Below are 26,766 nucleotides of genomic sequence, written 5' to 3'. Positions count from 1 at the left end.
TTGAAGCTTTGAAGTGACTCAGTTCACTTTTCCCAATGAGAAAATTAAAAATAAATAAAGTCTGATATGATAATCCCTCCATATCCACGGAATTCCCTGAGGTAGCTCTGAGTTTATTACATTTCATGCAAAGAAAACAGTTTTCACAAGTTTCAACAGCAGGTCACACTGTCATCGGTTCATAATCAGTAAAATATATGCATAGGTGTTTGCAGACATATATATTGTTTCTCGGTTTTGAATCCATGAAATATGAGTACTTGTTTTTATTTACACATGTATTATGATTATAAGTGTAACTTTAAAATATTGTCTCTTGAAAGATTGACATGAATTTTTCAAGAACCCTAAAAACATTCTGAATGCATTTAATATGATTTTTATTCCTACAGTTTGTGAAGATTTTATTTGTAATTCATTATTCTCCAAACTTTGAGTGCTTCCAATAGTGTTTTTGGCTCTGCAGTGGGATCCTATTGTGCCATTGTGAGACCTTTTTACATGACTGGGCCTCCAGTAAGAAGCAGCTTCATCAGATCTCATTGTAAGGCAGGGCCTCCGTGTTTAATGGTTTTTAGGATGGTTTTTTGGGTGTCATTTTTATCTTTATTGCTGTCACAGGTCCTGTCAAACTACTTTATTTTGCCTTTTTATTTTTTTTTTTTTTAAGACACAAATGTACTGGTTCTATGTGACTTATAAGAGCTCAGGATATCAACAAGTTCTCCTTAAAATATTTGGTTGCTGTCTTCTAGAAAAACACCTGTGCAGGTCTGAGTGTGGGGAAAATGTGGTATGCTACAGACTAATATCAAGGAAGTTCTAAATACAATAATGAGTGAAAGTTGCAGGGAGGAATGAGAGAGCTATCGTATCTGCTCAGCTTCAAATATCCTAGGCAGCTGATGACCATTGCTGCCAAAAAACCTGCCCTGGAGACTCTCAGCACAGCAGATAGAGAGGGAAGCAGCACAGGAAGCCGCATAAGCTGGGAGCTGAGCCATCTTTGGAGAAGAGTTGTCTGACAGGGTTTGGAAAGCAGCTTGCTTGCCTGCCTTTCTAGTTCTGCTCAAAGGTTTTGACAGGTTTGAGGTGTTCCTGCAAAATGCTTAGCTTCGATTACAGAAGCTTTTTTCAATACAATGGTGCTGTCAAGAGATGTTCACCTATTGAATTTCTTTGGAATGTTTCCTCACAGTAGATGTTTTTAAAACAGTTTGTTTCTTTGTTTTCCCACTTTAGAATAAAATTTGGAAATAAAAACAAAATTTTGCTTGTTTCTCAGAGGTACTAGTGTTCTATAATGGTTCCTTACACAAGGGGCGCTCTCCTCCACAATCTGTGTATCAAGCTTGTCTTTCCTTTAAGAACTCATCAAGTTATCAATCTCTCTTAAAGTCGTGGACTCTTTTCAGTTTTAGTCATCCTTATGGGAAATGGGCTACATGTTTATTATCTTTGGTATCCACTGTTTCCTTTTTTTCCTTTTAAGAAATATTGCCATCTGTTATTTTCTAGATTTTTTAAAATATATATTCTTAATTTCTCCTGTATCACCATCAGTTTCTTTGATCTGTTTTTAATTGATTTTTTTCAAAAAAAAAAAAAGGGGGAAAAAATAAAATACTGTAATACTATAAAAAGCTTTAAGCAAGATAGGGTTGAAATTAGGTTATCTTACCATCAAATGCTTTTGTGTAGAATTCTCATTCTTTTCATTACAGGCTCAGAGCACATTCTTAGTCACACTCAGTTGCCATCCATTATTCTGCTACTCTGGGGTAATGGCATGATGGCAGAGCAGAAACAGAGTTAACACAACAGATAAAGCAATTACATTGTAAAAATACACCATGCCCATATGTGGAGAAGAAAAATTCGGTGATGCTTTTGACGGTAGGGTACAGTGAGCTGGGCCAGGGATGCCCAGCACGGTTATGTGCAATAGTCACCCAGAGCAGAGAGACCGTGTAGTCATGTTCACATAGCTCATAATCCTGTCTGGACATGAGCTGGCCTGCTCAGATGTCATGGGGCCAGTTCCCTGCAAGGATAATAAAAGATGTGTTTTTCTAAATCTAATGCTTGAAGATAAATCTAACTTCCATGTTAGTGCATATATCACAAGAAGAAAATAAATAATCTTTCATTCTGTTATTTTCAGAGCCAAATTTTGTGTCATCTTATGACATTGGGAACTTCACCTACTTCTTCTTCCGAGAGAATGCAGTGGAACACGACTGTGGGAAAACAGTCTTCTCTCGTGCTGCTCGGGTGTGCAAAAATGATATTGGTGGCAAATTCGTGCTGGAGGATACCTGGACTACCTTCATGAAAGCTCGGCTGAACTGTTCTCGCCCTGGAGAAATTCCATTTTACTATAACGAACTACAGAGCACTTTCTTCCTGCCAGAATTGGACTTGATCTATGGCATTTTTACCACTAATGTGTAAGTAAATTCTATGATATGTTTTATTTTCCTGCTATTTGTGACAGTAAAAACTAAAGCTTATAAGCTGTTCTCTTCTGCAAATGCCAAGTAAACATCATAAATTCAAACTACTGTTCTGCCCAATCCACTGTCCTCTTGTGACAAAGTATCAGTCTCAAATGCTTTGCACATGAATTGTTGAAGGAGTAAAAAAAGGAAGAATTCTTTATATTTCCTTACAGCAGGGAGCCGGTTGTGTTTAAGACTATCCAGTCATCTTTTTCATTCATTCTTATAAATACATTATTTTTTTTTAATTTTGCACACTTGTAATACATAAATACGTTATGTATTTATGAAATAATTTATAATTGTAACGTGACATGATCATGAATTTGACATGATGTAATTTAGCCATGTCAGGAAGAGTTCATCTTACCCAAAAGAGCACAAGAGGTGACTTATTTTAAATTAGTCCTAACATATACTTATGTGAGTTTGAGGGTCAAATTTAATCTAATTTTAGCTGAACCTGTTATATCAACAAGGTAAAATTTAAAAATGTACAGTTTGGTCTTAAAAATTAATATTTGTTAATTATTAAAACATTGGATGGACATAAAAGCTCCCTACACTCTGAGTTTGCTATCAAGAGTTGCTGAACTCTTAGGAAAAAAGACACATTCATCTCAGAAATGTCCTTTATTACTTTAAATATGACAACTGGAGTTCATATGTTGCTTGGTAAGAGAAGCCCGTGGATTAAGGCTCTGCAGCCCAGTGTTCAGATCATTGAACAGGATTTCAAATTTTGATACCTGATTCTCTTACCTGCTTGCAGTGTCTTGCTTGGTCAGTTTTGCATAGAATTTTAAAGGGTACTTAGGCACGTAAAACATAGATCAGTGCCCCTTTCTACTGCTGAAAACACTAGGACACCTACCTTCTACAAATATCCATCGATCCAGTAGAAACAGTCACAAATTAATGCCAGCAAATTATGATCCCTAAGATTTTTAGACCATGAGCATGAATTTAGGTTTGCGATAGTTTCTCCTGCTTTTAGTACAGTCCTTTAACACATCTAATTATCTTCCAGACTGCTGGCTGGCCCCTGCACCAGCAGTTTAGGCAGTGAGCATGACTAGTGAGGGGCTGTGTGCACCAGCCTGTGATGATTCCTGACTTGGGACATGGGATGATGAGCTTAACCCTGTTCCTGCACTGGAGCTAAAGACACTTTGGGTGTCTTTACTTTTTGATGCTATTTTCAACAGTAATTTTAATTTCATTGGTGTGTTTTACTAGCTAGTTAGATTCTAAGAAGACAGTATTTCTCAGGTGGCACGCTCATCCCCTGTTCAACATGAACTTTCATGAAAAGTCAAAATAACCTTGACACTCTCTACCATAGAAAACCCAACTGGAGGAATTCTGCTCCAGAAAATCCACAGGGCTTTGGCCATCAAAGGGGAGCAATGCTTTTCAAGAAGAAATTGATATGGTTAATAATATTAGTTAACTGCCTTTAGTGATGGTTTATATAGGCAAGGAATTATAAAATACAACAATAATTGCTTCTGCAGAAATTGTTAGTTGAAACTTCAAGATCTGGGGAATCTTTGAAGTAAGAATGAGAAGCATAAGACAGCAACTTGCTCTTTTGTTCTGCTATTAAATCCATATATCCTACCTCTTTTTTCAACTGTTGGCAAATTTGATCCCCTGGCATTATTTTTTCTTTCTGTCATTTTGGAGTTTCTGTAGTAGTCTTTCTTAAGCCTTGTGTAAATTACAGGCTAAGTTTAAAAAAAAAAACGGGGGAAAAAAAAGCAAAAAAAAAAGCTTGCCTTTTGGATCAGTTGTCAGCAGTTTTACCTGCAACGGAAATTTGTGCAACTGCCACCTTCATTATCTATCGCTTTCTCTCAAATTGTGGAAGAGAACAATGCAGTTTTCTGTTTTACAAGTTCTCATAGTCACTGGATTATATTGTTTACACTGTGCAGAATTAGTTTATTGTCATGTATATTACATTTTCAAGGCAAGAACAGGAAATCTTATGTTTTGCCTGGATGCTGTTTATTCCTGTTTATTCCTCTAACAGAGTATCTTGTAAAGTATGCAGTCCAATTTTTTTTTCTCTTGATGGGTTTCTGGAACTTCCATTCCTATCACTATACAACATCTCTTGCAAGACACGATTTTTGTGGAGGTGTCTTATCCATGGGTTCCATAGGGTCCAAAGACTTGCCATTACATTGAAAATCCTTTCCTTTGTCATGCTTTCATTGGCTGGATAGAAGAAACATTAATGAGCCCTGAGAATAATCTCATCCTGAACTTTGTAACTAGCAGAAATGTGTCCTTGATGCATGTAATTATGTGTGGAAGGATGGCCTCATGGTATTAGAGCAGCAGCAGCAGAAGGTAGGAAGTTCTGAGCTTCTCCCACACCAGCTAGTTGGCAAGGCTGACAAAAATTTTAAATACAATTTCTGTGCATAAATCAGCACATCATGTGTCATTACCTTTAGGTATCTTCTCCTGACTGATCGTATCTACCTTATTAGCTACTTGAAGGACTGGAGAGTTATTGCCTTTTTTATTTATTTTTCAGCAAATGGACTTCTTAATGTTGTTACTTAGGTTAATGTTTATATTTCTTTTGCAGGAACAGCATAGCAGCCTCAGCAGTTTGTGTTTTCAACCTGAGTGCCATAACTCAGGCCTTTAATGGACCCTTCAAATACCAGGAAAACTCTCGCTCTGCTTGGCTTCCATATACCAATCCTAACCCTAATTTTCAGGTACAGATACGTGGGAGAAGGATATGGTTTACGTGGTTTTTTTCAAAGTGCTATATGGTTCATAGTTAATAAGTCCAGTTTTGCAGTATGTTACAGCGTAAGACCTTAAAAAAATCACAAAAAAAAATAAAAAAGATTTAAAAGGTCTCCTTATTTCAACATACCAACTTTTATCCTTCCACAAAATTTGGGTGTGCTTTGAAGGGTAGGAGAACAAAGATTTAACTTCAATCTGCTGTCAAAAGGAAACATTATAGTTATCTGTCAAGGTAACATTAATTCCTGGCTGAAGTATGATCAAACTGCTATTCTCTTTTACATTTATTTGTAATATTAGAACCTGGAAAAGGAACATTGTTTGGCAGAAAAAAGGAAGGTTGGGAGAGGCGTGTAAAGGAGGAGCGGTCAGGATTTTGTATATTTTCCTGTGCAAGGTGGTCCGTGCTCCTGAAGAGTCTGATTAAAACAATTTGTGTCATGGTGTGCCCCTTGTTTAAACTTGTCAGCCTCAGAAGGTGTAATAATCTGCCATTGGCTGACAGTTTAAAACTAATTAGGCCAAGGTGGGTCTCTCAGTGGCACTTTCTACAAAAAGAAAAGGGTATTTCAGGTAAGCACATATGTATTGTTTTCTTGTTCTCCATAGTCACCACCCCTACTAGGACAATTTCAGTGAGTGTGAATCTAGGGATGTAAATGGAAGGGAAAACAGCATTAATTTAATGGTTAACAATACCTTTTCACCAAGATACTTAAGTGTGTTCACCTTGATCCACCTTTCACCCTCCCTTAATCTCAGTGCAATTTCACAAGTTCAGTGCTGCTCCTATGACAGCCTTCCCTAACTTCTTGTAAGGGTCATGAAATCTTCACAAGCATGAAACAGAATCAGTCATCGGAAATAGTAGTAGTTTTAATTACTTCCTGATTTTCGCAAACAAAGGAAAACAAGACACTGAATTTGCTCTGAATTACAGGCCAAGAACCATGTTACCTTCCCTAAATAATATGCTTGACATTAGCCCCAAGTGACAAGACACCATTTATGTAAGCGGTAGTGCAGAAGCGGGCTATATTTTTATTTTTACATATTGTAGAAATATCTGTATGTCAAAATAGTGTTAGTAAGAGGGTCTAAGTGAGGCTAAATTTGAATGAGAAAGTCTGAAGAAAGGCTTGTATGTAATAATCTTATCTTGTTTCTGACTAGGTGTTCAAGTCGAATAAAAGTTATTAAACTTTCCCTATAAACCTTGTATTAATGTGTTGATAATTATTATGAGAACACCTCATACAAAATGGCACATGCAAATACTGTCACTGGTTTCCTTCCCAGAAAGACGGACTTTTTTTCTGTAGAGTGCTTATGATAAAATATCAGAAGTTCTATTTGTATAGTCTCAGAAGTAGATTTATCCTCAGCGATAACAGATGGAAGTACGTGATTTTAAGGAAGACTACTGCTCTGTAGTGATCGTTACATCAGACATTGTATTTCCAAGATTGGATTATATTAATGAAATGTTTTCCCGATTAGAATACTATTGGAGTCCCAGTTTTGAGGAACACTGTTTTTCTCCAGAGATTGTTCCTTCTCTCTTTACACAGGACAATTTCCATCATAAGACCAAGGACCATATGTATTTCAGTGTACTATGAATGTTCCAGTTGGAATCTTTCCTGCTTCATAGATTCAGAAAAATTCTTCTTTGGCTTTATTTTTTTCATTGGCCTGACATGCAGGGCGCTCGCAGAGGAATTAATTGTTTCCTGCCAGTTGCTTCACTGTCTTTCCTCGTCATTTGAGTATTTGGAATGATCACTTAATTTCAGATTGAAAATATGGCAATAATGAAAACATAAGTGGTAGGATTTTGCACACTGTAGTATTTTGTTCATGCTGTAATTCATAGCATAGTTTATGACATACTAGAATAGAATGAAAAAGTATGACTTACATATGCCTTTCACATCTCCAACATTTTATAAATGTTGTGAAGTACTGTTATAATTCTCTGATGCAATTATGCATGAGTAAACATGTGGATGTTTACATATTCACTTGTGCTTTCTCTTTTCTGCCTTCAGTTAGCTGAAGACTTAAACACAAATGTGCTAAAATTAACTGCCACTTACTTTGCTTTGTTTATTTGTGCTTGAAATTTGTGCATGCAATTAGTGAACGCTTTCCTGTAAAAGAGTACAGTTTTCAGATATAAAATATGGTCAGTTCCAAAGCAAAAAATGTCTTTGCCATTGATAACAGTTTATAGTTAGAGCTCCACATTGTCCATTCTTGGCTAGTGAATGCAGAGTCTGAAGAAGCTGCTAGAACTCTGCGTGATGCTGTGATCTGGGATTTCTGTCAGACTCTGGCTGTGGTAGGACATGAGCTCTCCTTTGAAAATCTGTTATGTCTTTAGCACTGTGTCCGTGTAAACTATAAAAAAACTATTCAGAAAATTCTGTGATTTGTTGGATGGTAGTTTTTTTCCTTCCTGCCCTGTAAACATAGGATATAGCAAAATATTACCGTAGCCCCCTTGAGGTGATCAGCCTGGTGCCCTTCCATACTGTTTAGGGTTAGTGAGCCTCCATAGTACTGCCTCAGGAAAGTGGAACTTGCTCAATCACTGTGTGGACAGTCTGGTCAGCACCAAAGTGAGACCTGAAAGTGGAATTCCACACTGTCACTACAAGATATACTCTTGGGCTTTATTTTCTTGGGCTGTAAATCAGAGAGTAAATCTGTTGTTATTGTTGATGCATATAGTAATGTTACTTTTCTGTGTTTACAGTGTGGCACCATGGACCAGGGTTTGTATGTAAATCTGACTGAGAGAAATCTTCAAGATGCTCAAAAATTCTTCTTAATGCATGAGGTTGTTCAACCAGTTATACCAATTCCTTACTTCATGGAAGACAACAGCCGATTTTCCCATGTAGTTGTGGATGTTGTGCAGGGCAAGGACATGCTTTTCCATATCATCTATCTTGCCACAGGTATGAACTCTGCATTGCTGTAATAACTGCAAAAGTTTATCCGGTCTATGAATTTGTCTATGCATGTGTAAAGTGCACCTTGAACAAGAGCTTTTTTTCTTTGACAGTATTAACTCTACCTTCTACCTTTTCTGAGTAGATGACTGCAGCAGTTTGCAATGTCTGTGTTTATATTATATTGTGAACTCAAATTTTGGTGTCTGTTTCCTATTCTCCTTTGAAGGTGTAGCCTACATGCTGCTGAGGGAACAAACAGTTGGAAATTCTATAAACAGGACTTCACTGTATTTTCTTTCTTTGTATTTTATTCTTTTTATGTAGTTCAGGGTACAATCTCGCCCCAGATGAAACAGCTTAGGATCCTCTGAGATAAAAGTAACTCTACAAATAGCAAATACAATTACTGCTTTTGTTACTTCTGACTTTTCTGTTCACAAATATTTTATTACCTTCCCTTTTACTTTCATTTTTAAGTTATTCATTTTGCAGTTGTACACCCTGCCTTATTGTTTATATATGTGAAGTTAGCAACAAAAGAAAAATAATGTTCCACCTAAAATTGCCTTGGTTAGAAGTATTGCTTTCTTATCTCAAAAATGTCAAACTTCTTAGAAGTAGCAAGGGTGTCAGAGAACTGTTTTTGCAGAACAAGGATGTCCCCAGCTGAGAATGAAATATGAAATTGGAGTAGCATTTTTAGAGCATCATGGCGTAAGACTTAGGGCAGTTCTCAAATAGTTGTTCTCATGTTCATTAGTAGGGGATAGCTCATCAAAACAATGGTTTGTTAATGTGCATAGTTTATCTCACAGTGAGTAGACACCAAATATGACAAATTTAGGGAAAGAATCTGTTGATCAACAAGAGGGGAAAAAAAATCATAATCCTTATTATTTGATCTTGCAATCAATGAAGTAAATTCCAAAATTATTGATTCAGTAGAAACTGGATCAATTATTTTAATTACTAAAATTATGATTTACTAATGGAAAGTGTATTTTCTATAGCTTATCATTTATCAAGAGGCCAAAAAATGTGCATTGTGATTTAATATATGATTTAATTTTCCCTTGAAAGCATGGTACCATTTTTCAGAGAAGATTGCCTCTTTTGAGTCTGAAGAAATTTTATAGTAATTTGGTGCATTCGAGTGAGACAGTATTTCTTTGCATATTATCCTTGTAGCTTTTTCATTGTGCTCCTTGAAAGATAGGCAGTAACATAAAAACTTTTAATAGTTTAAAACTGTGCTTGGATTTGACCAATTGTCATCAAAACAGCACACTGGTTGGTAAATCGTAGCATTTTAAGTGAAATCGGGCCAATACTAAATGCTGGTTTTACTGTAAAGGTCTCCTGGCAGAAACTGAGTTACAGAAACAAGTACTGAGTTGGTTTTATATGAAGATACTATAACTGCATCGTGCGATATTTATATTATAATGGCAGCACCAAGAATGATGTAATTTGTCATTATTCTGATTGTCTTCAGTTTTCAGTTTCCTTTAGTGTGTTTCCTTTCATGTTTGGTTCAATAAGTGAGGATCTAAAACTTTGCGTTTCATGGCTCTTTAATAAGTTGTGTTCAATAAAGGTTCTACGTTCTTTTTATGCATCTTTCTTGCTGCTAAAAAGAGATTGCTCCTATACTTCTTTTGATGTACACTTGCCTTCTACTTTGATTCTTCTCTATACCTTTGGTTTTGGTTTTTCATGGAAGTAGGATACTATTTTAGTTGGGTCTTTAGTCTGACTCCACCACATCCTTTTATGTAATTGGATAGTGTTTTGTAAGTGTGAGAACCAGTATCATAAAAAAAACCCCAACAGGTAAAAATATAGTGTTATTGAAGTTTTCTTGACAGAGCCACTTCTATTTCACTGAATCGCAGTGGGTTTTGTTATCATTCCTTCTGCTCCCTCCCCCCCAATCAAGTGTAAGTACTAAGCTTTATTTTCCAAGAAATACTAATATTCACTTTTCAGAAAAATTACCTTTTTGGTAGATTTTGAAATTACCACACACATGTTTATGTATAAATACCATCCCTACATTGCCAGTACAACAGGCAAATTTTTTGGGCTAAATTAGTTTTTTACGCAACCCGGTGGTAATAGATATCATTGCACTCTCTGCTGCCAAAAGGGAAGTGCATTCAACTCTAACAGAAGTACTGGCAATAAGCAATTTATACTTACTAGTGTAAAGCAAGATGGATCCAACCCATGCTGTGTGAAATGCACTCTGCATAGCTTTTCTAGTTATAATTCATTACAACATTCTTACAAAAAATGTATTTTGGAATGCACAAAGCTGATTTAGTGGAAAGGCAGGCATATAGATTGGGTTGAATACAAATGAATGCTCTGCTGCCTTTGTTACTCAAAGCAAAAATCCCATTCTTTGAAGCAGATGGGCAGTAGTTAAGAGAAAAATCTCTCTTCCCCCCCCCCCCATTCACTTACCTATCCACCCTGTGATTAGAATACAAATATTATAGAGAATAACTCTGACGGTATAAAAGTGTAATCTAATTTCATTAAACCTTAAATAGATATAATATTACTTGAGAGGAGACTGAGACTAAGCAAACAAATGCATTAGTCTGCTGTGTCAACAGTCTTCGTTTCCTAAACATTTGCGAAGTCATCATTCTGCTAGGAGATTCTGATGTGCTGGAATTTAACAGCTACTGCTTATATCAAAAGTATACTTTAGTACTTTGGAAACACGTCTTAATCTTTCACTGCACTGACTTCTAACACAAAATGAAGGGATATATCAATTCCTGCACATTATTTGTTGCTTAGAACTAGCAGTGCTGCTGGCTTTAGGCAGGCAGAAATCCCTGAAACAATTTTCATCGATTCAGAAAGGAAAGCCAAGGAAAGCATTCACAGAAGTTCTGAACTAAAAATCATCTATAATAATAAGTTAAAAGTAGAGCAAGCTAGAGAACAACCCAATATTCTGATGTTTCACATTAAAAAGACTTTACTTCCTTCTCCATTAGAAAAATGTAGAGAGAGCACTGTAGAGAGGTTGGTGCTGGTCTCTTCTCACAGGTAATTAATGACAGAACGAGAGGGAATGGCTTCAAGCTCCAACAGGGTAGGTTTAGACTGAACATTAGGAAAGAATTTTTCACAGAAAGAGTGGTCGGGCATTGGAATAGGCTGCCCAGGGAGGTGGTTGAGTCACCATCCCTGGATGTGTTTAAGAGACGTTGATATGGTGTTGGGGGATATGATATAGGGGAGAACTTTGTAGTGTAGGGTAGATGGTTGGACTCGATGATCCCAAGGGTCTCTTCCAACCTAGACCATTCTATGATTCTATGAAAAAATCAAAGCAAAATGGTGCTATGTATGTCATAGTTTTGTCTCTTTTTTTTTTTGACTCCTTCCATGTCTCTCTTTTATTTCTCCCTTTCAATTTAAATGCCTAGGTGTCCAATGGTTAACAACTTTGTCATAAAGCTGGGTTTTACCTGAGACTTAAAGATGACTGAAGGATGTTACAACAGGTTTTGAACTTCCCTTTCCAATAAATTCTAGGAAGTGTTTTTCCCTGCTTTTAAGACCTCACAATTACAGGTAGCAATGCGGAGAATAATGAAAAAAAAAATTATTAAATACATACAGCAGTTATTATGAAGTGGAGAAGTTTCATGAAGAAATTTCAAAATATATTTTTTTTGAAAATGCAGATGGATGTTTCATACATTTGCCTTTAGAAGGTTTATAACAGGTAATAAATCTCCACAAATATAATATTTTTCTTATGAAGCCACAATGCTGTATATTATCCGGAAACCAGTTACAATCTCATGAAGTGATTTGGAAGTGTGCATGAAACTCAGTTTGGAAATGCTCTCAAAACAGTTTGTATTTCTCCTGTTTGTCTTACTAGATGGGAGTGAATTGGTGCAAAGTACAGCAAGATTTGATACCTCTCTGATTTTTGTTACACTTCTATGTTTTTCTTTCTTTTTCTTTTTTTTTTTGGTAATCAATAGATGACACTTTTTTTTTGCTAGGGAACAATCCAAGGTCTTAACAAGAAAAAAAGTTGTGCTTGTGGTTTTACTAAAAAATTCAGGTGAAATATTGTCATTTTCTTGGCAGACTACAGGTTCTGATCAAAGTGTGCAGCTTTCACAGTTTCACATGCATGGTTTCATAATATATGTAGTAATGTGAAGTTACGGACCTTAAAATTATAAGCAAAAACATATGCTTATATGAGTCTCATACGTGGTGAAGAGAGTAGAAGAGCTTAAATTGACTGCATTTTTTCCAATTTGTTTCTACTTCTGGCTGTATTATTTCATGTTTGTTGAGGTTATTGAAAGTAATCTGCAGATAATTTTTGTAGAAAGGAGATAGAGATATTTCCTCTCAGTTTGAGAAGCACCTTTTTAGTCTAGAAACTACAATATAAATGCAATAATAATAATGATCAAAGTAGTTGTAATTTGAGTCACAAGTCAAGTGTGAAAGTGGTAGGTAGTCTATTTGTATGTATTAATACTTTCTAGTTCAAAAACAGAGAAACAGGAAAATCAAAGTGTGGATGCACAATGAGGCATATACACTGTGGCAGGCAGTCATCAGCTTTTAAAACTATTTCTCTTCTGTTCTAACAGAAAACAGGGTTGCTTTATATCTGACACCTTTCCTTGACAAAGGTATAGTGTGCTTGTACACAGATGTAAAGCACCTCTGCAAAAGTTTAAAACTACTCCACTGTAACTTCTTATCCTTCTGGCCTTATGCAATGTCATTTTAAGAGACTTGAGGCAAGGACAGTCATCAGTTACCCTGCCATCTAAAACTGGTGCATGTTGGAAGACACCAGTCCTAACAGCAACATGATGACCTTGAACATTTGTTTAAAAAAATCAAGCAGTAAATTATAAAATTACTAGTCAAATGCTCTGCTCCTTTTGCAGTGACCAATCCCTCTGATAAAGGAAAACCTTAGCTAAATGAATACTTGTTTATATTATTAATCTCTCCAGGAAGCATTTTGCTGCGAAGTTTAAAAAGAAAAAGATTTAAAAGATTGTATGCTTTTGTCTTCAAGACTCTAATGTTCACTACCGGATTTATGCTAATGATAGTAAGAATGCTTGCTATATATTCCTGCTAGAATATCTATGTTGTTTTCCATGTAAAATATCTTTAAAGGTAAAGAATGATAGTGTGAAACATAGCTGTTTTACTGTTCAATTTAAGGGGAGAAGTGTTGAATTGTCGCTGCCTTGTGTATCGTGTCATCTGTACTGAGCAAAGTGGCTTTAAAATGTTACCAAATGAGAATGGCCATGTCTAAAGTCCAGGCTACATAGTTGTAAATGACACTATAGGGCTCTAGAGAATCAAACCCAGCATTTTAAATGTCTAGTGGTACTGATTTCCCTTGGCTTTATCACTCTGTGTGGAGATTAATCATTCTGCCAGCTCCAATTGGAGAGTGCTAAAGAGGTTTCTTAATAAATAGATGGCTCTAACTAGAGCTGTTTAAATTATTCATTGACAGCAATTTATATGTGAGAACTGTAGCCCTTTATTTGGTTCACAAATTACCCACCACTTATTTGTAGTCCTTTTTTGTTATTATAATCAACTCATGATTTTGATTAGTTTGTTGCTGATATTTGCTCATATAGTTTGTTCATATTTTAGATAGCATCTTCATGAATTGCCTGCTCTAAGTAGATGGCATTTGTATTCTGTTCTCTCATGGGACAAATTTAAGTAGGAGAAGCCCTTTTTTCTGTTCACAAATTATCATTATGTCTTTATAATTACCCAGCTCTATCGGATAAAGACTATAAATAAATGTCCAAAGAACATATGGTGTGTGAACTTCTGTGCTGCCACTGGAAGCTGGAACTGCTGCAAGAAACAGCTATTGGCTGAAGAACAGCTGGCTCTGCTCGCATGGGCACAAGATAAATGCTAGGAAGGAAAAGATTGAGAAGAGCTGGAGACAAAGTCTCAAACCAGCTCCTCTTTATGACAGTGGTGCTGAGCTTTCAAATCCTGTTTGACTACTTTATAATCTTAAAATGCCTGAATAGCCTTTCCTTCTTCTTTGCTATTTTTTGGGGAACTATCACCTCTTCTTCCTGACAGGGGAACTAGACTTGGTAACCCCTACATTCATTTGTTATTAGATAATTCCAACACACCAAATGTGAAGCTGTGAATGAAGGAGGTGTCTTACGTGATACTCAGTGTTGTTCCTGCTGTCTTCAAAGCTAAGTTATCTGTTAGCATCTAAGTGTTTATTCAAAAATTTTGTTTTGCCCCTGGTAGCGTGCAGTGCCGCTTAACAGGCTTGGTCCTAATTTTCAAAACAGCTGTTAGAATCATCCTTATCTTGGGATGAAGTTTGACCTTTGAACCAACCATGCACCTCTTGCATGAGTACACAGTGTTCAGGACCCTTCCTGAGAGATGTAGGGAGGAAGCCTTCCCTTTGAATGGACTTGGCTGTATCTGAACTTTTCAGAAAGGATTAGGTAACTTGGCACGCTGCTGAGCATAGTGAGCATCTTTAGAATATTCTGCAAGGCCTCTTACATTTTAAAAGCCTTTCACTTAAGGTGGGCATGCATAAGAGTGACTCAATGAAACCCTACCATCCAAAGAAGAAAGTAGAATAGTTAAATCATGGGGAGAAATAGAAGTCCAACCACTACATGAAACTCATTTTTGAACCTAAAAAAAAAAAAAAGTTGGGTCACAAGAATGATGATATTACATGTACAATATTCAGTGTCAGCTGTCAATAAAGCAATCATTAAATGGGATATTCTACTGAAACTCTGATTTTGTTAACATTTATGGCCGCCTTCATTCTGCAGCCTTTTCCCCAATAAACCTCAATAAATCTAAATGTTTCCAACTAAGCAAATACAAGCAGTGCCACTGGTAATCAGTGGGGGTTTTCCCCAGTAGTATTTGTGGATTTTTTTTTTTTTCCCCTTGTGTTTACCCAGCTCTGGTCTTATGACATGGCAAATCTTCATAAGCTAAAGAATTTCTCAGTTAAGATATGCCTTATGTGCTTTGTTCTGTGACTTGTAAGAGTCATCAAAACCTGAAGATATGTTGTTCCAAATAGCATGGCCTTTGTGGGAGGAGTCCTGTAACCTGCAGGCAGATTCACAAAAAGATAGATTAGGTTCTGTGTGTGTTTTACTATATCAAGTCACTGGGTAAGAGTCAATATTTGGAGCAGAGACTCACTGGTCTAGAGATTCATTCTTCTAGTTTTTATTTATTTTTATTTTTCTTTCTTATCCTGTGAAACTTGGAAATTTGGTTCTATAGCTTTACACCTGCAGGAGGAATACAAATGATAACAGCCAACGTAGTGGTTAGATCACTTGCCTAGGAAATAAGAGCTGATTTTTAACTAACAAGCTGTGTGAGATTTCCTGGTTATTGCCAGATGTCCTGACTCTAGACTATTATATAAGGAATATAATGCAAAATAATCATATTACGTTATTAATTATATTACATATGTATTATATACTATGGCTATTACTGCTTTAATGTCCTAGAGTAGTGAGATGAACATCTTCCAGTGAGGGATTTTTGGGTTCATGTCTCTAAACCCAATTTTGCTTCTGTCTCTCCCCATTTAATTCCTGATTTACTTTAGATTAGAAAGAAATCAGCATCATTATTTCCTTCTGTATTTCTGAACAAAAGTTGTGGTTTATGCTGAAATTGCTGCTGAACGTCCATGCACATCATACTGGATTTGTACTGAATATACGGACTGGATTTGGCTCATCTGGAGAGTGGGGCATAGGGGCATGTACTATGTAAACTGCAAATGAGTTTGAGTAGAGGATAGTCATGAAGCATTCTAGTCAGCCAAGTTTATGATGCTTCTGGATTTGTGTAGTAGTCAGTTGTCTTTCTGACACTTCCAATGAAAATAGCTACATATGACTCAGTTAAGAAATCAGGCAACGTTTATTGTGGGTTGTTATCTGAGAAGTAGTTTTCTCCACTTGTGCATGTAAATGCTTCTTTGATCTAGGCAGTGGAAAATTTATTCAGTGGGAAAACACTATCATATTCATAGCATGCGTTAGGTAGTACAAGGTATTTTATTATTGTGGTGGCACGGAGGAAGGCAATAAAAAATAATAGGAGCAGTAAGCACTCCCTGTCTGGTCAGATCCAATCAGAGTTAATACATCTCAACTCTGGGAGACTGGCAGGGATCCAGGGCCTGTACTCAATGGTAGTTTTATCCTTTGTGTACAGTGGGGCATTCTTCACTGCTTCCCCATGTCAGATAGCAAGCTGTATATCAAAAGAACGATTTCATCTTTTGCGATTAATATCTATGCTTATTATCTACTCTACGACTTTAGTTAGAAGTTACACATTTCTTTAGAAGTTCTCATTTCCGCTGAGAAGTCCAGTCCTATCTACTGATTAAACTTTTTAGCAGATCTCTCCAAAATTGGAATTATTTTTTTTTCCTGAGAAGAAGCTTCTGGGAAATTACTATAGACTTTTTGTTTGTTTGTTTCATTGTGAATTGTCTTACCCAGTAGCAACCTTATAGTTTTATTTCTTTCTCTTTTCAGAAACCAGGACATTGAAATTATGCATCTCTTGGCAGGTGTAACATTTCCCATTCAGAACCATAAGAATTCTTGTGTTATGGTTGTTTTTGTTTTTCCTCAGGGCTTCAAGTTTTGTGTGTATATGTGTGATTTTTTTTTTTAATACAGTAAAAGCTGTATGTTGCCTACAGGAGTTGCTGTAATTACAATATATTGCCAAATGGGCATTCTCTAGAATAGATGTTATTCGCATGTAGCTCTTGATATTGAATCTGTTTAGTTATCCTCTAACTGTCCTTAGGGAGTAAAATTTTTTCATGTTTGTGAATAAAAGCATGTTGTCAGTCCACACTGTCCTCAGCCACCTGTGTCTGAACTGCAGCCTAATTTGTCCTAATTTAGATTTGTAAGTATGAACTAGATAGCTCCCTTTAACTACAACCTTAAGTAAAGCCATAAGCAATCCTTACATAATTTTTTTCTTATGACAGTGTGTTGATTTAAAAGGAGAATTCATACCCGATAGACCAAAATATTTGAGACTTCTAAAAAAAAGATCTATTGAAATTCTTGGTAAAGGTAGTCTCATAGCACATGCTCACAGGTTACTGTGGGTATTGGCAGGATCTGTTTGATTCAAATACAGTAACTATGATCAAAGGCAATAAATTTGTTTTGTTTTTCTTTTTGGCTGTAGGTTTGGTGGCCTTCTGTAGGTATACTGGTGCCTTCTTTGAGAATGCTGCCTTCATTTGTCATGATCCGCGTAAATATTTTTTGTTACTGAGTGACTTTGTAGACAGAACTTGGGTAAATTAAATAAAAATTCAAAATGAGATTATTGCTTGGTAAAATCAAGGACTTTGTGCTTGATGTTGTTACAAATCATGCTTTTGCTCTGTATTGCCTACTTGAGATTTTCTGATACCTCCACAAGGAAGAAAAAGATAGAGAATGTGAGGTATTAGAGCTAAACTTGAAATCATTGTCAGTCACCTGTTTGCTAAATCCTGAGAAACAACTTTATGGCTTCGAAATCATTAAAACCTGATTTAAAGATTTTGTGCTGTAGTTGTAACCATATCCTCTCTTCATGAACAGCATTTCTTAAACCAATGTTAGTTTCTAAAGTATTGTTATATGTTTTATATATTTTATATTATATATATAACATATATTATATGTTACTCTTGTGGATAGCTTCAACTCCTCCAAATTGGACAAAATTTTATAACCTTGTGTCTTATCTCAGTCTTTGTCAAGCTGAAAATCTCTTAGAAGATTGAAAATGGAAGAGAAGTAGTAAATAATGAGCATGATTAATGAAAAATACATACATTTTGAGACGTTGAAGGTACGTTGTTTTTTTTTGTCAGCCAGGAAGAAACATCTGGTTTAGATCTAGAGAGGGCAAAAATTTGCAATTAACGTATGTGAGCTTCAATCCAGCACGTTGAGAAAAGGGGTGATTTGGTTTGGTATTCTTTGTTTGTGAAGGTAACAGACCTAATTGATTTGAAGGCTGAAACATGTAATTCAGCATCTGTTTTGTTGTTTAGCGTGGGTTTTTGCTCAAACTTCTAGAAAAGGCATAGCGAAAGGCAGAAAAAAAAGAGATTTCCGTTTTAGGCGTTAGCAGCTTCAACTTTGTAGACAGTCTTTCAAACAAGGCATGCTGCTTTGGTTTAGCTGCTAGTTGCTTTGCATTTTATTCTAAAGTAAATCTAAGTTTCCCTTTAGAGCTTGAATTTTCTATTTATTTGAAAGGTTTCAAATTAATCTGACTGGAGCTGGATTAAAATTCCAATTTGACATGAGGCATGAAATAGCCACTGAGGGATGGTACACAATTTGCACTATTTTCTAAAATGTAATACCTTTTTGATTCATAGGAAACACTACTAGTGGAACTTTAATCGTTAAAATTTACGGTCTGTTGTACTTTAAGGAGTGGTAGATGTTCTCTATATTAAAACAGGTATTTAACTGTTTGCATGGCAATTAATGGAAGAAGCCTTTGCTGATTCAACTACAAGTTGAATATGTCCTTGATGCTTTTGAGACATTATCACACATGGGAATTAAGTCTACAGGGGATAGAAGTGTTCTAAGAATGCAATATGTTTAAGAAGCTTTCTCTGGAAAACAATAAAGAGAGGATTGAGATGGTAGTTGTCCCAATTTCCATCTACATATACATTCCAAAATTGTTGTATTTGAAAATGGAAATTTAATTTTCTTTTTGGGGGGGCGGAGGGGATGTGTGTTTGATCTTCAGTAATTTTGGGGTGTTGCATGTTCTTTCTTGAACTTGAACTTGCATGTTCTTTCTATCCTACTAAACACATGGCTTTGTTGGAAGAAAGCTCTTTATTTTGGAATAACCAGTGTGCAGATCAGCCTTTTTTTTATTCAATTGAGTCTTTGAATCAGTGGTTCTAATTCCTGTATACAAAGGAGAGTCCATAAATATTGCCTTCATGAAAGAACTACATATTAAAATTTGACATACAGCCACGAGAAACTCCTCTAGTTGCCGAGATACAATTGAATTTCTCTTGGAATAGCCACTAAGGCATTAAGAAGCCTCTCTTGCTAATCATTTCAGAAAGTATGCAAATAGATTGTGGCTAAAATTGCACCTTTCAGATTCTTAATCTTGGCAAATAGGTTAAATCATCTCTCCTGCATAAAAGCCTGGGGAGGTGTAATGGACCATCATCTCTCCTTTGTTGACAGGCATTATCAATAATGTCCTTCATTTCAGCTTTAATTCAAATTAATTTGCAGTATTGCAAGGAAGCCCATCAATATTTACTTGAAATGTAGTAGGAAAGAGGGAATAAGGAATCAGAGCCAAAGATAAAGAAGGTAAATCTAAAATATTGTGCGTGCTTCCTTTTAGACAGTCTTTCAAAACTGCTCCTGTTACATCCAAGAATTGAAAAACAAAACCAAACCAGATTGCAGAAATACAAAGGGTTTTACCCAGAGAAGAATATTTTAATGTAGGATTTTTCTACATTTTTCTTCTGCTGCTTCCAAGACTCTCTTCAAAGAAAGAGCCAAACCTTTCCTATTTCTAAGTGTGATGGTTAACTAGCTATTCTGTACTTTCAAACTTATATACTAAACACTGTGTGTTATAAGTATTTGTATATAATTTAAATGTGCCTTTTATTGAAATATATTAAAATTATATACGTACCATTTTAACACTTATTTTTTCTTTCTAATTGTCAAGACACCAGACAACTGATTGCCTAATTGTAAGATTGCTATGAACTGTGTGTAGTTTGACAGGAAGCAGGAAATTTTGATTAGTTATGGAAGTTGCTTTTCCTTAAATTTGGGATTCTTTGCTTCCCTGCTCATTTTTGTTAACTCCTCTCTTTCTACTAAACATACCAGCAGGCCAACCATGACTATATTTGTTCCTGGACTTTACTAAGAGCTTTTAAGCTGTAAAATTCTATGCTCTTATATGACCAGGGATTCTTAGATTATTGTTACTCTCTAGCAGTAGCAGAAATACATAAACAACCTCTGACATCCAAAGTCCTTTGAAATTTGGCATGGAGAGAATGATTTGGTTTAAAATCTGGGATCATGAAAAAAAACAAACAATAAAACTGACCCCCCCGCTTTTCTTTCTGGAGTGGACCCAGAACTAGAACTAGAAAGGACCTGTTTTTATATTTACTTCACATGGGGCCAAAAACTCCAGGACCAAATATATTCACTGTTTTGGGCTAAGGTCTCACATGAACAAGCTGCAGGTTTCTCAAGCCCCAGAATGTAGCTTTTTAAAAAAATCTAACATGTCTTGTTCTACTTATAAAGTTCAGTTCCTTGAGGTGCATTGATGATGCTGTAATGATTCAGCTAAAATATAGCTCACTTGGTAGATTATGTAGATTTTTAGTTGTTTTGCATTCTTGTAACTAGAAAAAACACCTAGGTAATCTAAGAATGTCAGTTAGGGCAGGCTGACTTCTTGATGGTGTGTGTATATTTTCTGCAGGTGACAGAAAATAATTAGTATTTATTTTTGTTCCAGATTTTCAGTGCCATTAATACTAGCTTTTATAGTAACAAGTTTTTCACATGGATTACTGTTTCTTCAGTTAATGAAATTTAATTACGTGTCCATGAGCAATGATTTGTGAGTTTTCCAGGTTGCTTTCATACTTTTATCTTCAACAGTATTCTATGATGGAGTAAGGGAAACTAGGATAACTGACTAAGGGAGAGCTTACCCTTTTCCATTTCCTGCGAGTAGGTGATGGCACAGAGGGTAACCAACCATTTATCCTATTTAGTGTTTAAAAATAAGTCTCTATATTAAAAGGGCAGAACAATTTACAACATTTCTTGGGGAAATTCTTTTGGTATTTCCAGCTAAAATATTTGTTAGCAGCTTTTGTTATACAGTTACATAATTACCTTTTTAATCTAATAAGTGTGCTTTTTATCTGTATTTGTGTTGATATCCACCATTGTCTTGTTATCATCATGATGGTAATGAGCTGTAATAGCAAGGCAATCACAGTAATTTATTGTTGAAATTCTTCATAAGCTTAGCACAGTTTTTATTCTCTATCAAAGCTGCAAAACAGAACACGTTCAGGGTTTTAACCTCCATTTTTGACAGAAACTTGTTGAAAAATCACATCATATATATTTTATTATACCAAGAAATATATTAAAAGTAGAGAAAAAGAACAAATTAACTAGGACACTGACCGGATTGTTTAAACAGTGGTTTAATTTCAAACAAAACATGTAAACCAGCTCTGAAAATAAAAATAAAAATTTTTAAAAACCTGAAATTTATACCTTGATAAAGCATCAGAATTATGTATTCAGTTTTGAGGTTCACTTTTTATTCCAAACAAATAATGAATAGATATTTTAAAATCAAACTGTATTATTTTTTGTTTTCTGTATGATTGTAGAGGTACTACATTTGCCCATGATAGATTTTTAATTTTTAATGCAGAAGGGTTGAAGCTCAGTCTTTCACTTGTCCTTTAGGCTGTAGTATGATTAAAACCCTATTCCTGTAAATCAGTTATAAATGCGTATCTTAGAGACCTGGAGGTAAAAGATAAATTAAGTTACAGAGAAAGGTTTTATTATCTTCTAAAAATGCCCTTGCTTTAAACCAAATTGTACCCCACCCCCATATGGGAAAACAGATTATAGCAAAGGCTTTAATTATCCATATACTACTGATAATTTAACTAATTTCAAAGCTAGTTTTAGCAAGGGCAAAAAAGAGCAGGTTTCAAATCCTTTCATATTCTGTGTACCATATGCATCTTTTTTGGTGTTACACAGATTGCTAAATTATAAGTTTTGGGCTTTCCCTTTGTAGGCTCAACCAGCTGCTGCGTTAACTGTTCCTGTGTCTTTTTTCTGTGTTGAGCGCACTTAAGACCTTATGCAACCTGATACTTTCCATCATTGGGATAATTTCTGCTTTGCGGTAGAGCTTTCTTTCAGCTCCTGTGGTGGATGAAAGAAAATATTGATTTTTTTTTTTTTTTTTTTTTTTTTTTTTGCAGTGACAGGATGTTTTATCAATCACCTTGCACTTTCTTTGATTTTTTACTATTATGTGCTCTGTACATCAATTTTATATTTGGTAATTCTATTTATTATTCTGAAAGAGCTCTGCCATGAAAACAACCCTAATACTGTATTTTTTTCTGTTTCTATGGTGTTTAATTAATACAAATGTTATATGATGAATGTAAACACTGTTTATATACACATATGGATAATATTTAAAAGAAATTTAACATTAACGGATTTTTTTCTTTAATTTCAAGCAGTCTTGATACTGTCAGAATGCTTCTATTTTCCCACTGGAAAAATAATTTGTATACAACAAATAATATGCAAAAATAGTGTATAATGTACACAATCAAAATAGTTAGTGAATATAATTTTCCAAAATCTATTTCAAATTACACTTGAAAATACTTGTATCCATTTCAACTTGTATCCATTTCAACTAGACTTTAAAACTACACTTCATAGAATCATAGAATCGTCTAGGTTGGAAGAGACCCTTGGGATCATTGAGTCCAACCATCTACCCTACTCTGTAGAGTTCTCCCCTATACCATATCCCCCAACACTACATCTAAACGTCTCTTAAACACATCCAGAGATGGTGACTCAACTACCTCCCTGGGCAGCCTATTCCAATGCCCGACCACTCTTTCTGTGAAAAATTCTTTCCTAATGTTCAGTCTAACTTCTCCCAAATATCCATTAATTTTAAACTTTTCTTTAAAACAAAGCAACCTGATTATTATGTTGACAGATTCTAAAGGGTGTCAATGAGTCTGTTTTCACATATTATGGTATACATAGTGTATTTCTTGCATAGGTGGTACCTTGTTCAAGTTCAATTACAAATGTCACTTAAAGTACTGAATATAGCTTTAGCTTCCATTTTCTGACTCTTGGATTGACTGCCTCTTTCCTCCTTATTGACTACATTCTTTCATCCACTTAAAACATCTTGCTTTTTGTGGGGGAATTGCAAAATAGGCCCTTATTTACATTTACTACTCTTATTTTATAATTTGCAGTTTATTTTACTGTTCCTTGAGTTTTTCTTGGTATATGCAAGGAGATTTTCAGATCTATGAAGGTACCTCATTGTGCTCAGATAGTATAGGAATACTTGTAAACTTACAAACATAGGCATACAACTGGCCTGAGGATATATTTGAGGCTATTACATGTGTCTTTTGCTGGCAACTCATATAGTTTAGAAGGCGCCAATGACTTTTTTTGCAACATTGCTGAAAGATTATATCGTAGACTTCTCCTCTGAAAAACATTGACTTGGATTCAGTCTTCTGTTGCTGGTTCAGTTGCTTTCTGGAGACCAACCCTCTCCCCAAGGTACTACGCTAAACTACAGTAAAGTGAAGATTAAATTAGGGTTTATTTCTGTCGTGGTTTAACCTCAGCTGGCAACTAGGACCATGCAGCCACTCACTTCCCCTGTCCACCCCCTTCGCCAACAGGATAGGGAGAAGAGGGAGAAAAGGAGGGGAAGGGAAAAAACAAAACAAACGAAACAAAACAACTTGTGGGCTGAGATAAAGACTGTTTAACAGCGGTGAAAGAGGGGGGGGAAAATGGTAAAAGAATATACAAAATATAGTCCTTGACTTAATATAAGCATTACCTAGCAATAACTAAAACAGTATGTGTTACCAACATCATTCTCATAGTAAATCCAAATCACAGCAGCTACTAGAAGGAAAATTAACTCTATCCAGCTGAAACCAGGATAGTTTCGCTGTCAAATACGGCAAGACTTAAGACTGAAAGTGTTTCCCTCCCAAAATGGAATGGGTAGAAGTTTTTTCCCTCCTTTTAAAGAAATGAAGCAAACTTACTTCGATACTGCCTCATTTTGGACGATTTGTTAAAGATGTTTGTGCTTGAAAAATAAAGAAACATTTTGTAAACATAATAGCTCATATAAATATTTATTCTTCTCCATAGCAAGAAGTTGCTACAGCTTCTTTGAGTGTTCTTATTTCTGTTAGGAAACTCAAGAAATTGCAAGTTTATTAGTTTCTTGCATCTGCCATTTCTTAATTTTCTGTTTTCCTTTGCAGGTGTCACCATAGATGTTATAATGATTTCAACCACAGTCTTGCAGTGTTCTCCATTGCTGGCTGTACTTTATACCATTTACATCTTAAACTTCACTTCTTAGTTTCAGAGATAATCTTTTGATTTTGTCCCATAATCATTTTGCTCATTACAGACTCTGTTGCCTCCAAGCTTGTTCTCTACAACTCCATCTCAGGTTTTCCATTCAGTTCTTCATAGTCTCCTATGCATTACATAGTAATATTTCAGCTATAATTTTTCTTTCCTCTTCATCATCATTCACAATGACTAGATTTCTAATGTTCAGTTGCTGGTTTTGCAGGTGTCTCTAAAAGTATCACGGTACAAGTTAAGAAAGCACATTATTTAATCATTCTGGCCAATGTCGTTGTCTTTTGCTACTCCTGTATATACTTGGTCATCCTTAAACCAAGGCTGTCAGGTGTCTGGATCTATTCCAGCATGTCTTGCTTATGTTCAGGATGCAAAGATGCCATTCATTCGAATTCTTAAATAGCTGTTGGACTCAGCCTTTGTGATGAAACTGGAACTTTCCCTGTGTCCATGGCAAAAAAGTTACATCCATTAGGAAGGTCTGTGTTTACTAATCTTAGCTATTTCTTGGCAGAAGTGGACAGTTATTTTGATTACAAAGTAAATATTGACTTGATTTTGCCAGGTCTGAAAACCTCCATACCCCAGAGCCATATTCAAGGCTAATTTCTTTCCATATTTCTTGCTTTATTTTGCTTTGCAACTGTGGTGTGAAAACGGCTGAACAGACACTTTTAAGGGTGGGATTTTTACAAGTTCTTTAGGAAATCTGCAATGTTTGCTGGAGGCTGGATGCATAACGTTGCACACATTGTAGTAGAATTTGAAACACTGGAGCAAAGCACCTGGCTTTTGAAAGTACTGGTGCAATGGCTATGATTTTCCACTGTAAGAAAGCCTGGTATAGCCAGTATTACATGCTAGGGTAGTTTGAGGAGGTTGATAGCTACATACCCTTGCTACATGCCATAGTCTGATGAGCATAGCCACCAATTCAGTCTATGTCTGTCTCAAAGTTGAAGCATGAAAACACATCCTCACCCTAGTTTGGGCTCCTAGGTGGTCCATGCGAAATCGGAGTTGTAAGCAGGTTGCTTTGAGCAACCTGGTCTAGTGGGCCCCCCATGGCAGGGGAGTTGGAACTCAATGATCTTTAAGGTCCCTTCCAACCTGAACCAGTCTATGATTCTATGAATTCAAAGCAGAGAAGACAGGTTATAGAAGGTTCAGAAGTAGGAGAGTTTACTGAGGCAGAGCTTGATCTCAGATAACATTTTATTCCTTTTTACTGAACTTGCATATGACCAAAATTGCTGCTGTGAAGGGTAGTGTTTCTTCCTGATAATCTGTGGCATCTCTGCACAGCTTCTTCACTTAAAGCCCAGTCATTTGTAACTTTTGACATTTCTGTATGAGTACTGATACTCTTAGATAACAAATGGGAAAGGAATGATTTGGGAGATGCTGAAAGAAAAAAAAAAAAAGGAAATGGGAGGAATGGAGACTGTATGCCAAGATAAGAAAGACAAACAAGAGCAATGACAGCTGTCCTGGGGAAGGCATTAATGCTGCAGTACTCAAAGTGAGAATATTTTATTTCGTTCTAGGGTAGTATGCTGCTGTAACCATATTTTCCAGGTCATAGACCCGTACATTAAAAAATTGTAATTCTCCCCTCTACAGTAAACAGATTTACTGGGGAGAAAAGAAACACAAAATATTTGGTTTTGATCATAATCTCTTGTTCAAAGCTGCACTTCTAAATTAAATGTGTATGGAGGCATGGGGGAAGGAAGCCTCCAGTCATGTGTTTTTTTCTTCTCTTTTATCTTTGGGGAGGTGACAGCAAGTGATGTCTGTAGATGCCAGACCCAGCGCAGTGGCATTAAGAAATATTAGTCTGTATGAGAAGCATGTGCTGAATGCGTACCTGATTTTTGTCTCATGCAGGAAAAAGTCAAATGCAATGTATCATGAATCATACTGCATCTGTTGGCTGCCAGTTAGACAAGTGATATAGAGTTGTACTAACTGGTCTATAAAGTGATACCACCGCATTTCGTGTGTAAAATAATCTCACTGTTTCTTCTTTTCTCCCTCAGTATGTTTCCAGTTTCTGTGCTCAAAAAATATTTTTTTTTTTTTCACTCAGTAATTAACTAATGCAGCCACTGTTTGTTGTTTTGGTTTTTGTTTTGGTTTGGT

The 26,766-nt window shown here is 35.9% G+C and overlaps 1 protein-coding gene across 1 annotated transcript in view; it reads left to right on the top strand.

Annotated features, from left to right (window-relative positions):
• Positions 1 to 26,766, top strand: part of SEMA5A (semaphorin 5A) — a 227,816-nt gene that overhangs the window by 96,486 nt on the left and 104,564 nt on the right. The window contains exons 7-9 of the mRNA XM_074146236.1: positions 2,165 to 2,450; positions 5,107 to 5,242; positions 8,041 to 8,245. Coding sequence (XP_074002337.1) covers positions 2,165 to 2,450; positions 5,107 to 5,242; positions 8,041 to 8,245 — 627 coding nt within the window. The remainder of the gene's footprint in view (positions 1 to 2,164; positions 2,451 to 5,106; positions 5,243 to 8,040; positions 8,246 to 26,766) is intronic.

This window comes from Numenius arquata, chromosome 4 (assembly GCF_964106895.1).
Source record: "Numenius arquata chromosome 4, bNumArq3.hap1.1, whole genome shotgun sequence".
NCBI classification, from domain to species: domain Eukaryota; kingdom Metazoa; phylum Chordata; class Aves; order Charadriiformes; family Scolopacidae; genus Numenius; species Numenius arquata.
This window is presented reverse-complemented; position numbering and strand designations above follow the sequence as displayed.